Source organism: Cannabis sativa, chromosome 2 (assembly GCF_029168945.1).
Source record: "Cannabis sativa cultivar Pink pepper isolate KNU-18-1 chromosome 2, ASM2916894v1, whole genome shotgun sequence".
Lineage (NCBI taxonomy): Eukaryota > Viridiplantae > Streptophyta > Magnoliopsida > Rosales > Cannabaceae > Cannabis > Cannabis sativa.
This window is the reverse complement of record NC_083602.1, coordinates 88,353,324-88,367,533: the sequence shown is the minus strand read 5'-3', so window position 1 is coordinate 88,367,533 and position 14,210 is coordinate 88,353,324. Positions and strand designations below refer to the sequence as shown.

The 14,210-nt window shown below is 32.5% G+C and overlaps 2 protein-coding genes across 2 annotated transcripts; both read right to left on the bottom strand.

Moving 5' to 3' along the window:
* Positions 1-796: 796 nt before the first annotated feature.
* Positions 797-2,994, bottom strand: LOC115720779 (putative leucine-rich repeat receptor-like serine/threonine-protein kinase At2g14440). The gene is made up of 2 exons (XM_030649959.2): positions 1,525-2,994; positions 797-1,439 (listed from the first exon to the last, which is right to left on the bottom strand). The coding sequence occupies exons 1-2, from the start codon at positions 2,100-2,102 to the stop codon at positions 860-862; spliced, it is 1,158 nt and encodes a 385-aa protein (XP_030505819.2). The 5' UTR covers positions 2,103-2,994; the 3' UTR covers positions 797-859.
* Positions 2,995-4,259: 1,265 nt separating this feature from the next.
* On the bottom strand, positions 4,260-12,143 carry LOC115719324 (E3 UFM1-protein ligase 1 homolog). The gene is made up of 20 exons (XM_030648310.2): positions 11,665-12,143; positions 11,243-11,554; positions 10,807-11,073; positions 10,149-10,196; positions 9,781-9,846; positions 9,548-9,651; positions 9,211-9,304; positions 9,070-9,126; positions 8,422-8,857; positions 8,190-8,344; positions 7,927-7,992; positions 7,779-7,847; positions 7,599-7,691; positions 7,411-7,476; positions 6,923-6,969; positions 6,757-6,820; positions 6,064-6,141; positions 5,899-5,961; positions 4,973-5,065; positions 4,260-4,614 (listed from the first exon to the last, which is right to left on the bottom strand). Exons 1-20 carry the CDS (start codon positions 11,836-11,838, stop codon positions 4,513-4,515), a joined length of 2,454 nt encoding a protein of 817 aa, XP_030504170.2. The 5' UTR covers positions 11,839-12,143; the 3' UTR covers positions 4,260-4,512.
* Between the last annotated feature and the right edge of the window lie 2,067 nt (positions 12,144-14,210).

Here is a 14,210-nt window from a genome sequence, read left to right as displayed (position 1 = left end):
TCCACACTAGAAGAAGTTCCGATGACTCAAATTTTCATTAATAATAAATAAAGTGTTAGAATAAAAAATTAATATTTATAATTAATAAATATATAAACACTTTTTACATGATTTTATAGTTAAAATTTATATACTCCACAAGTCATTATTATTTTTTTGACTATTTCTTGAAAATATACTTAGAATACAAAGGAATAACTATGAAACTTTATTTAATCTCACATGGTCTCTTCTTCTCAAAAAAAAAAAAAAAAAAAAAAATTGATCCCCTTCCCCTTAGGTTCCGTCCCTATTTATAGGGGCTCTAGAAATAACCGTTATTCTCATTTGATCTTATCTAAGTATCTGTTCATAAAACATGGACAATCCATAAATTTCATACTTACAATATGTGGATAAAATGAAATAATTGCCGATAATCGCTTTTTATTCTTATCCAAAAGTAATTTACCTTTATCAAGATGACACACTCCAGCTATGGCTGGTATTATTCGACGATATTTAGGGATAGTTGGTCCTATTTTGCGAGATACTAGTTAAGATATTTGTCCTCACTATAGCCTTTCACGGTAACTCTTGGACTAATCTTTTGAGATTATGAGATTATTTACACTTATTTTCCTTAACTTTTCAACATACTTACGAGTATGTAGGTCAATGAGTTGCAAGCTCTATAACTGTGTTTGTTCATTTGCCTTTTGTTTTTTTATTTATTTTTTTTATAAAAATTTAAACTTACGACATAAAGTTATAATTTATTTGGAATGAATTTTATAATTTGGAGTATTTTATTTTTACTAAAATTTTTTTTAAACAAAATTCTACAATGATCATAAATTTGACGAGGAGTAATAATTGATTAGAAATCAATCCACTCAGTGCAATAAAGCATAAGAAGAAGCATAACAAGACTAAAGGAAGATCCAACAACTGATGATCTTCCAACATCGGAAACATCAAGCACAGAAAACACTTCCATGGCGTTGAGAATAGCCGGTGGTGGCAGCGACGTAGACGTCGTTGCCCCAACCGAAGCAATGCTCAAAGTAGCCACACCACCATTCACTTTAATTGGAAATATGGACACAACTTCACCTCTCAGAAATCCTGGGAGCTGAGTTGTGTTCATTATTTTACCATCGATAGAAATGGAAACTGTCCTAGGTTCTTCCAACGGCTTGTAAGCCGCTGTTACATCGAAATACAATATGAAATAGGCTAATACTTGAGATTTTTGGCGAAAATTGATTGGTAAGACGATGGATTGAGAGGCATTGTGTGCTTCGATTAAGGAATTAATTACAACATCTGGTGGATTGTTCTCCTCTACCGAATATGATATTGGTATATTTGGTCCAAATTGAGAGCTTAGGTATCTTGGATCTTCTTGTGGTTTCCATATTCTGTTGTACTTCTCAACCAATGACACAAAACGATCTCTGTAAATTTAAGTACATATTCCTCAATGTGTTAGATTGATTAAGTATATATGTAATAAATGAAAATATGTATATATATACTTACGGGACACTTTGATCGACACCATAGTTGATCCTAGATTCAAGGTACAATACCATGTTCTTATTCATCAACCTATATACCTCTTGCTCATGAATGATGGTAGCTTCAAGTGTTGAAATGAAAGGAACCTCATCTTCTTGTGTTTCAACTAAACACACATCAAAATCACTACTTTCTGTTGTGAAAATAATAAATTCATGGTAAATTGGATCCAAATCAAGAGAGGTTGTAACCTTAACATTTACACTTCCTGACCTTAGCTGAAGATTGAATGTTGGTGGCTTTTTAAGGTTGTCATAGTTTCCATAGTAAAATCCAGCTCGAACAAGGTACTTGGATTGGGATTTTAGTGGCAAATTGTAACAATATTTATTACTATTGTTGTTGTTGTTGGAATTACCTAATTTTGGGAAACTTCTAAGTGTAGACATCTCAAAAAGATTAGTGGGTGTTGAGAGAAGCTTATTTTCACCTGTTTTAATGTATTTGTCATCAGTTACCCATTGAGTAAAAGTGAGAGCATCCACAGAAGGTGTCCTTGCTCCACAATCTATGCTTAGCCAAGTTTCACCTGAAAACATATCATAATATCATCCATTTTCAAATCCAACCATAAATTTCAATTGGGTTATTCTCAAATTTCATAATTATATAATAAAAATATGTCTATTTACATATATAAACTCAAGAAGAAAAAGTAAAAAGGAATGTGGTCACTTGTAGTATTGGTCACAAGATTGGCCTAGGTTAAGACAGGTTCGACTTGCGTCTAACGTCTACTTATTTTAAGGTCTCAAATAAAAAAATCTATAATTTTTTAAAATTTTTTATTTTTACACTTCAAAGCATGTTTTTTTTTTTTTTTCATTTTTACGAAAATACTCATAATAACCTATATAACAACTTAAATTGCAACCAAAATCTACGTAACAACCCACATAAAAACTATTGGAGCAATCCAAAATGAATTTAAAAAGAAAATTAAAAAATTGTATATGAAATAATTTTCCTAATTTTTTTTTAATAATTTTTAAAAATAAGAACCAAAAAATTATTTTTTTCTTAAGCCTATTTCTGTTTGGAATCATGACTATATTATAATGAATATGACCATTAATGAATAATACAATGTTTCTACTATACCTATATGTAAAGTATAGTTATACAAAATGTTGTTATTTCAACTCTTAGAAAGAAAAAATGAACAAGCTAGAGGCAATTGAAAGCTATGCAGTTATAACCTACCATCGGAATATACTTGAAAGCTATGCTGTAATAACACTACCAACAGCAAAACCAACATCATTATTGGTAAATTTTCCATTCTAATAATAATGATAAATAAAATTAATAATATGGGTTTGATGATCTCAATTAGAATATGTAGTCTTTCAAGTCTCTTGTTATTATCACATAATTATATATGAATTGATCGATACATTTGTAATTTGTTAAAATAGTATTAAAATTGGTATCATTCAATAGTACACAACAGGCATATAGCACAGGTGTATACAAAATCCCTCAATTATAATTGCTTACAATGTTACTAACTTGTCTTTATTTATTAGCTTATTAAATAATATCATATCTATGAAGTCCCCGCCCTAATTCAAGGAGTAGGCCGTTTAATTACTTTTCTTTTTTCTTTTTGAAAAAATTACGATAAAAGTTTTAAAGAATTTAATATTTATGTTTGAGGTAGATAAATCTCTAACTTTAAAAATTAGCAGTAATAATTTTCAAGATCATATTTTCTGTAAGTTTATTAGTCATTTTTCTAACTGATTTGTTAAACACAAATATAATATCACGTGTCAATTTTTTATTGATAAAAATCATAAATTTAGGTGCCGTTTGGTAACACTTTTTTAATCAGTTTTTTGTTTTTAAAAGTGGAAAAGTGAAAATATTTTTCAAAAGCATGTTCTATAAAACTGTTTTTACTTTTCAATTTTATAATTAGAAATCAAAATTGTAAAAAAAAAAAAAAATCACTTTCAATATTTTTTTAAACAGTTTTTTTTTTCTTAATCAATCTTTTGGATTACAACCAGACTCGGACCCAAATCCCCTCCTCACGGCCTTGGCGCTGAACCCGGCTTCTGACCCGAACCCGAATCCAACTTCGGATCTTGACCTGACTTAAATAAAATCAAAAAAAATGAAAATGAACTTTACAAAACACATTTTTATTTTTTGTTTTTAAAATTGAAAAACAAAAGTGATTACAGAACGCATTTTTGTTTTTTAAAAATAATTTTTTTAAAAACAAAAATTTTACTTTCATTTTGTGATTAAAAAATTAAAAAACAAAAATGTTACCAAACAGCACCTTAAATAAAAATTTAAAATACTCTCGATCCCATCAAAACACTTGGTACTTCTATATCTGTAAGTTGTAACTCATGTTGGCTTAGTAGATCGGTCCTCTGAAATTGCATGATTAATCTTGGTATTTTTAGAGCACAATCACAACTTTTCTACTATAATATTCAAAATACCTCACCAATTTTTATTTTTTCTATTTTACTTCACTCTTTTACAATACAATCTTTCTTTTCCTATATCATTTTAAATAGTAAAAAGGTAATTAAATGAAAATAATAGAAAGATGAGAGAAAAATTATTTGATGAAGGAGTAGTATTTAGTTATTTTTAGCTTATTATTTGATATAAACAAATTCTGAAACGTTTCCTAAATAAGTAAGCACATGAGAATAGATTCAAGCAAAATCTAAGGCTGAGAAACATCTCAAAAGGAAACTATTACTTGAAACTTTTTAGTATCTACAGTATTGTTCATATGTACTGTATTACTCCTACATTTATGGGTTGTTGGAATAAACAATCAACCCAACAGAATTGCACCTTCCAACCCCAAAAAAAGAAAGAAAAGAAAAACAGATGTGCATTTCTTGCTATTCCCTCAATACTCAGTATTAGATTAGTGGGTTTTCGACCTTAAACATATGATACCTGCTGAGGTTATTAGGATTGAGAAGCACTTAAAACTAGGCCCTTCAGTGCTGGCATTAGGCTCTCCAGAAGCTCCCGTTTGCTCAAAATTCTATCAGAAGTACAGTCCTCTTCCTGAAAAATATAAATGTTTTATCGAATCATGATTTAAGCTCTGCTACAAGGCACTAGTGGTTTCCGATACTTAATTACACCAATAACCATAACAAAAAAACCCACAACTTCTTATAACTTGTTGTTTTCGTCCAATACCGTTCCCAATAATGTCGTGAGAATCAAAACCCATAAGAACAACATCTAATGAAAATATTATATGATGATTCTAATTAACAAAGATCTAGTTTCACCTAATGCATCGATACAACCACTATGGCATACGAGAATTATACCAGGTAAAGGACTAAGGGTGTAAAGGAATTTTTTCAATATAAAAAAGGTTGACAAGAAAGAAATAATATATATATTTACTTACATCGCCAGTTGAAGCAGATATTAACGCTAAAAGGGTTACGGTTGCTGCTTGGTACTCGGTCAGGATCTTGTAGGCTGAATCATCTAATTTATCCTGCAAATACCACACTCTTCTTTTATACTTTTGACAAAAATCATACGAAAATCCACAAAAACATGCAAACTGGGAAGATACGGCGGCCTATAAGTTGCAATAACTCTAATCTACATGCATATAACCTTCTCATCCCAGGCCCGGGACTAGAAAGACTGTAAAGCTTGAACGTCCTTATCCCTCCAAAACTTACAGCTTTGAAAACACTATATCTTTTCCTTGTAAGAAGCCACCATCTTCTTTAAGCATAACTTTGATGGATATAACTATATGCTGTAAAATAATGCACACAGAATATGGATGGTTGATACTTGATGAACCCAAGGAGTCGACAAATTCATCTCTCGCTCCACTAAAAATTAACTTATCACATTTTTCTGTTTTCAAGACGAGTAATCATTAATAATGTTACAGACAGACAAATAGAGTAACTTCTCCTCTTTCCTTCTGTGGTATAAATTATGAAAACACATCTCGCAAATGACAAGCATGTATGACAAACCATCTCGTGTCAGTGAAAACCAGAATGACTGCATACCATACCCTTCTTACTATACTTTTGACTCCACTCATTTAGGCTCCCAAAATGTCAACTCCTCAATCTCTTATTTGATCTACAACTTAAAAACCTTATCTCAATCATTTAGCTTAGCTAGAAACCTTAATTTGGCAATACTACTCTCTATTTTGTGTGAAGTTAATTTGTGTAATTACTTCAAGGATGCCAAGAGCGCTAGCAAGTATTAAATATGAAAGCATCTTTATATATTTCCTCACGTTCCTGAATAAACTAGCACAAAATAATAATGTTTTGGGGAAATGTATAAATGTACCTTCAAACGAGTAATAGCAACAAGAATTGCCCTTCCAGGAGCTTGAAGGGCTTTATGATGAAGCTATTGACAAGAAATTCATGTTAGTAAATTGACTGGAAAATTGATGTTACATGTCTCTCAAACATTAATCGAACCAGCAAAAACAAAATTAAAATCAAGGACCTGTATATAAAGTAGGGAAACAACTTTCGGTAGAAGAGAAACTGGATCCGTTTCTGCCGACACTTGAGATATCAAATCCTAAGATTAATATAAGAAAGGAATTAACAAATGCAAAGCACCATTGAAATCTCCAAAACAATTTATTCTTCGATTCTCAATACATGAATCACAGTTTCTATCATGATTAGAGCAACAAGAAAACAGACTGAAAAGGGGTGGGAAGAAGAGCAAGTGGATCCCTGCAGAAGTTTACAAAAGCAAATATACCAGACCAGTAACAATGCTAAAGCTAAACTGTTTAAAGTCCAAATGCAAGCATGGTACGTTTTCAACTACTATGATATCCATAAATAGTTTCAAAATGAACAGTAAGAATTCTTTAATTATTTATATACAAAATAAAAGATTCCTGTTGAAATGAAAAAATAAAAATAAATAAACCTTTTATTTGATTGGAAATTGAACAAAAAAAATTGTGAGCGGAAAAAAACAGATATCATGGTAATACTTTTTCTATTTTGGTAATTGGACAAATGCTATGTTTGATGTAATTATATGAATAAACAAAGAAACTGCCTCAGTCTACTTTTAACCAGCACGATCATTTTCCACTACAAAGACACAAAAGAGTTACTAGGTGAAAACGTCATATATTGGACAAATAATGATACTGCCTAGAGCAGGTGAGCATACCTTGCGATATGAATGCAGAAGTGTTCTTTCCAATTTCTTGTCAAGCTTTCTTAAGTTTAATCCGCTGGAATACATACATGGATCATAAATTTATAGTTTGAGTAAACAATACTGCTCCAAAGTCGTAAAAGCATCAATCATGTGATGAAATAGAGCACAACACTACCTCTCTTCTGCAAGAGCTCTTAGCGCAGTCATGAATGTGTCCACCCGCTGCAATCACAAAGAACATTAAAATTTTAAATTTGTTGACAATTTGTCATAGAATAAGCAGTAAATGTAAGAATAATTTCTGAAGTTCCAATTTATTCATTCACTACTTTAGTTGTTATGCGAGAAGATTACAATATGCATAACTAAAACAGCAAAAAAAATCACAATATATATTACAAAAAAATCACAATATATCTTACAGAAATTAAAGAATAAAATGAATTTGATTTATATATATATGTAAATATTTAAGTTCAAAATTGACTATACTAATGGTTGTAACATAAATTCATAGTGAGCAAGGATATATATTATTTTTTTAAAAAAATACTTATAACTATATTATATGTCATTGTAAAATCAGAATATAGGACTTAAATAATTGCTTTCGTGATAATAATTTGTATGACAGAACATTGCTTTCAACAAGTTACTTCTAACCTTCCCTTCTAGAGCTTCAACCACCGCAAAAGCCATATTTGATAGAGATCCTGGAAAACTCTTCACCTACAATGCCAAAAGAAATTAGAAGTTTGGCAAATATCTCAAGCTATCAAACACAACTTCAGAAGCCAATCTCACTGGCACAGTGTAAAACAATATTAGCTGAGATTCATGATTATTCGTACGATGGCAACTCGTTCTCCAGAACTAAGTGAAACAGAATCTGAATCCTGAGATTCTTCAACTTCAACTCCATTCTTTAGTTTTGTGTGCATATCCTAAAATCAAACAAATATGTCAAATTAAATTATGTGGCAAATTCATAATAGAAAGATCATCTAAAATGCAAAACTATCAAACAATACCAAGTTATAGATGAGTGTGTCTGCAATAGCTGCAGCTGTTGTTCTTAACAAATGCCTGTGCAAAATGACCTGCTGACATAGAATGTTAGGCTTCTTTTATATAATTGACCTTTGCTCTGAAAATGCTTTTAAGTATAGAAAAACTCACCGAAGTTGATTGATCATCTTCAAACAAATCCAAGGCTTTTTCATACAACTGCATGTTCAAGAAGGACTGCAAAGGAGAGAGATCACAAATAGAGAAAGAAGTAACTAGTTAGTAGAGTTCAGCATTCAGAAGAATCCAAATACGTAGCCACTTAATGATTCCATCTCGGCAATTATAATTCAAATAATTACAAATGTAGGGAAAAAAATAAGGCATTTAGAATACTGACCACAGGCAAAGGAAAAACAAGGAGGTAAACTAACCTCATCAAGTTTCTTTTGCAAATTGTCAAGCACACTCTTCATTTTCTCTGCGTTTTCTGTAAACAATGCCTTCCTTCTCTGCTTCCAAAATTCGACTAGCTTAGGTCTTAAATAGTTTGCTAAAGGTCTAATAATTGTCTCTGGATCATCAATACCTGCCACAATGGAGAATGGAATAAAATCCTGTTATGTTGTAATTGGAATGGACAACTCCAAGATAAAGTCAACAAACCTTGTTCTTCAAAATCAGAAGCCAGTACTGAGATTTTCTGCATTACCCATTCTTCTGAAGGAATGTTGTTATTCTCCTCTTTTATTTTACTTGATTCTTTCTTCACAGAAGCTTTTGAATCTGAAAATTGCAAAGATGTATCCTTGCCTTTCTTCTGACTTTTCTTTGATTTTGATGTAGGATTTTCCTGCACATTCACACTATTCTCTGTTGCACTTGCTGCGGCAGTCCCAGAAGATTTACCTCTTTTCTTCTTTGATCCTTTCTCAGTTGTCTGTTTATTACTACTCATCTCATTAACAGCTTCATTTGAATCTGTAATCCTGCTTGAATCATGTCCAATTTTGGTATCAGATAAAACATCTGACGGCACAGCCCCAGAAGACCCTGAAACACTAAAGGACTCCATATCCTTCTCCACTCGATCATACACAGCCTAGTCAGAAAAGACAGCATCAAAAGCATCAGACAGAGGACATGTACATGTGATATTACTATGCTGTGCTTTCTAATGATAGACTTTAAAAATTATAGACATTTCTTAGATTCCTTAAATTTTCAGTTGCATAGAAAAACACAGAGCAAGGTCATCATGAAGCAACTGGTGGACTGCAAATAAAGCAGGTAGACGTATATTAGAGGTATTACCTTAAGAAAACCATCACTAAATAGATAGGACTCTCCAAAGATTACTGCCTTATTAGACTGCAGAGAAGAGTATCACACAAAAGGTTATAAGAATCATCTAGTTTAATGTGAAAGTAACAATAATGAATACAGGAATGCCACCTTTAGCGCTAACTGAACTGAAGGACAAAGCGACAAAAGTTTAGATGCATCTTGAGACCCAAAGGAAGCAGGTAATACTGAAAGAGCATCAATCCTGCATCAAACTATCCCGTAAGACAAGGAAAGAAGAAATTTGAAGTCTGCACTCTACTAACATTACATCAAAAGTTTTAGAATATTTAAGCCAAAATATGCAGCAAATAATTTCTTCCTGTTACTTAATATGATTAGAAGATCATTTCAGTAAACTGTTCAAATAGGATAATGAAAATTAAGTTATTAAAAATGGAGCTATTTGAACAGTTAGCAAAGTGAAATTTTCTAGTATAACCCTCACCAACTACCACGTTCAAGAGCATCCTCAGTAGCAGCATCCAGCATTTCAATCAACGAAGGATGGACGAAAACATCAATCAGAGCTATTCCTTCAGGATACCTGGACTATATTTGTGTATAAAACCAAAAGAACCTAATTAGACAATATTCTAAGAAGGGTTAACATAGTATAGAAATAGTCTACACAGTCAATTATCCAGAAAACTAGCATCACATATGATAGCAATTAGATACCTTCAGATACTGAGGAGGCTGGGGGATGCCAAGGTTTTGAAGAACCCCATAATTGATGAATGAATTCTGTGGCATATAAAGAAACATAAGGGCGAGAGGTTAGCGTCACTTTGGAGTATTTTTCCTCATGGAGAAAAGATAATCCATTACCATTAGAATAATATATAATATAATCTATGCAAGAGCCTACATTTGCATCAATCTATGCTTGACTCTAACCCAGAGGTTGTAACTTGTAAGAACGTAAGTAAAAGAACCAAACGAAAATAAGAAACAATTGGATCAAGTATGTATTGCATATATAATTTAGAAGTACAGAGAGTAACACTATAAAGTTACAAAGGAACCAAGGAAATAGAGCATCATACCTGTGAGAAAAAAGAATCAACACCTTCCTTTTGAGCAACTGCAAAGACCTGTAACAAAAATACACATGAGATGAAGACATGATTTCCAACAACCATACATGATTTTTTAATCTAGAAATTTCATCGCAATATACTGTATTTATATGTTTATATATTTATACACTATCATTACAAATTTAATGTAATTTAGTGAAGATGATCTTTATCTGCCAGTTGCCACAGAAAAAGGAAGAAAGAACAAATGGTTTATTTAAACATGCATCAAATCTCTCAGAAATGGTGATCTTCACACTTTAGTTTATGGAATTTTTTTCATTCAAGTTAAAATTAAAATGCAATAATTTGAATTAGATAAAAATAGTAATAGTGATAATAGTAATTTTATGCCTAATACCAGTTAAAAATATATTCAAAGAAAAAAACTAGAAAATTAAAATCAAATAAGTGCTACGCCATGATGATTCTATAAACAAAAATTATTTTCTTTCTTAGTTTATCCAGGTTTTTCCTTGAAGAATAGTAGTAGCCCTTTTTTTGAACATAAATACTACACATCATACAGACACTGAGAATAGGCAATTTTTTTTTCTTATAATATTTTTAAATGTGATTTAGGCTGTTGTTTCAAAAATAACAATAATGAGATTAGGCTACATACAGTAGGTGTCCAATGAACTCCTGCTCGAAGTGATCCAAGAATCTCGCCTTCCTTGAGAAGTCCATTAAAAAGAGATTGAAAAAATGAGCTATCAACAGCTACACCACTCGTTCCATCCATATCTTGTAGCAATTGCTGCAAAGAAGTCCAGACTGCAGACAAATTCGTGGGAACAGTGATAGCTCGAGAAGCACCACGAACCATTGCACTAACACGAGCAACATAAGCAGGGGTATACAACTGCCCACCTTCAAGCCTACCTTTCACCTAGGCACAAAAATAGTCACAAAACAAACCACTTTCTATCACTTAAAACTCCATTTAAACAATCAAACCAAATGAATTACCAAACTCTCCTATCTTGGCACAGCCCTCTTCTATTACTCAAAAATCACTCAAATTCCAAAGTTATACAACGTTGTAAAAAGAAAATTACCAAAGTCCCAAGTCGTGGTTCCAACATTGAAGCAATCAATTCCGAACCCACTTGCAACTGTGCTGCGAGCTCAGCCAAAGCAATTTGACTAGATTCTTGAAGCCTATCATTAATTTCTTCAGCAACAGAATCCCAATAAGATTGTGATATAACTTCCCCTTGAATCAACATCAAACCAGGTTCTTCCAAAACAATTTGGTGAGCATGTTTCTCAACATAGTACAAATCAACCCCAATAGTATCAGCCAAATCAATCAAAGAAACACGCCCTAATTTATCAATTTCTGCCACAATCTCATGCCTCAATTGGTCCTATTTCACAATAAGCATAAAAATCAAAGTCAAAAATCGATGATCAAGACATAGATAGTATCGACAGATTGAGAATACAAAATGAGTGAGAGAGAGAGAGAGAGGCGTACAGGAGTGATGTACTCTTTGCCGGAGACAGTGTGGAGAAGGTCGAAATCGATGATGCGTAGCTCTTGAAGCTTTTGGACCAATTCGACGACGTTTCGGTCGGATAACCTGATGCTGGACTTGGCTTCCTGCGCAAACTCGAATTGTCTCTGCAACTCTGCCAATTCGTCGTCCATCTTCGGATTGGATCACACGAATATTGTTCGTCGTCTGTATCGTATTTTCTCTCCTCTTCTATATTTTTTCCAATGCCACTTTCTGTTTTTCAAATGGAAATGGAATCATCCCATTTCTATTGTAATGTGTTCGAAATAAAATCATTTAACTACACAAGTAACCAACTTATGCGTTCGAAAATAAAATCATTTAACTACATAATCATTATTACACTCTCCTCTATAGACTATAATTGTTTATAATTTTTTAATCTTTTTTTTTATGACTAAAAATAAATTTACATTAATTTTTTAACAAAACTTTGGCAGGGATGACAATGGTAGAATGAAAGAGGTTTTAAAAGAAAAAAAAAAGCTTCGACAAGAGAATTACCTTAGAGAGGCTACCCGCAACAAGGATTTTTTATTATGAAGCTCGTAAATCTCTGTTTTGTGAATGATTTAATCATCTTTTGTGAAGACACTTTATGTAACAATTCTGAATAAAACTTTCAATAATTTCTGCTTGATTTCAGGCCTTAAAGTTAATATAAGCAAATCAAACATTTGTTTTGAAGGTATTGTAGTTGTTGAGAAAGTTGATTTGCTTTAAGGAGATTGATTATGGGATGGTAAATTCCCTCTTAAGTACTTTTAGTATTTCTATGAGACTAACAAAATAAAAAGCTGAGAATTGTGAAGTAATCATTACAAAGAACAAAATGTGGTTTCATACTTGGGCAAGCAAACATTTGTCGTTTGTTAGTCGGATTCAACTCATTCATTCGTTCTTGGTTTGAGGAATTATTGAATGGGTATTTTCATCTTACCTCAAAGTGTTACGAAGTAAGTAGAAAAGCTTTGTGAATGGTTTTTATGGGGTCACAATGAAACTCTTAGCAAGCTGCATCTTGCTTTTGAGAAAAAATTTGCCTTTCAAAAGTGAATAATGGTGAAATCAGCTTCAGAGATAGCTCAACTCCAAGTAGAATAGAACCATTTTGGCAAAATTCATTTGGGCTATTTCAAAAAAAATAAGATTTCCTTTGGGTGTAATGGGTTCATAACTTGTATTTAAAAGACAAAATTTGCACAAACTTTGCAATATCTAGAAGATTTTAAACATGAAAGATGTTGTAGGAATTTTAAGATAGAATTTTACTATCTTGCCCCCTACACCAACAAACAAACCAAATCAATATTAAGGTCAATTTAGACCTTTCCCTGTTCAAAGACTTTTCAAAGTCTGAACAGTCAAAACGACTGCGTTTTGTATTTGAACAAAACCCAAGGCTCGAGAATCTTCTCAGCCACTTTCTCTCTTTCTTGTCTTCTCTTCGAAACCACAGCGAGTTTCTCTACGAGAAACTCGAAGCTAGGTTTCAATCTTCCCGGAAAAATCAAGCCCCAAACACCTTACTCGGATCGGATCTACAATGATCGATGCATGCTTCCACACACACAAACGAATTAATTTAGGGATAGAAAACACCAGATTTTTCCCGAAGTTCACCAACGAGTTGGCTACGTCTCCGTTTGAGCTGCTCCTCAAATTTGAGAGCTCGATTCCACTATCAAAACGTTTCAGACATACAACAATGAAGATTCCAAGTCACAGGTAATTTTGACTGGTAATCTTATGTTTAATACAAGTGTTTATGTGTTTATTCAGTGTTTAATCCCTCTCTCTCTCTTGATCTAACCCTCAGTTGTTTTCCTTGCATGTACGAGCTTCAATCTCTGGTTCTTGAGCTTGAGAATTCTGGATCTTGAAGAACACCCTCAACCAACTTAATCTGGTTATTTTGCTTGAGGTATATTTATAGATCTAGGGTTTTATTTTAATTTCAGCATGTGTTTAATATTGTTAGTTACTGATATTAGTTAGGTATGGATTTTCCTAATCCATTCTAACTAATTTCAGTTAGGGAATTAGAGGCCGAAGGCCAACTTAGGGATTTCCTTTTCTGTCCTTTTGTATCTGATTGTATCTGGTCTGAATATCAGTTTAAGTGGAGGATTATTTTTTTTAACAATTTCCACCTAATCCTTCACTGAGTTGATATTATAGTGGTCGAGTCATTTCTGAGGGTCATAGCTCTGTGATCCAAAGGATCACTTTATCCTTGATCCAACCCTATTAAGTTTAAACAATGTTTAAACTTAGATAGGAAATGATCACTAGTTCCCATGTACGGGGTTCTCTTCTGTAGGCACCTTGTCAATGTTTATGTGTCCCTGTGTCACTTTATCTCTGATGAAGTGGTACTTTATTTCTATGTGTTTGGTTCTGTCATGGAACATAGGGTTTCTGCATAGGTGTACACAACTCTGGCTATCAGAGTAAATTACTGGTTTTGTGTCTAGTAATCTTAGCTCTTCTAGGACTCCTT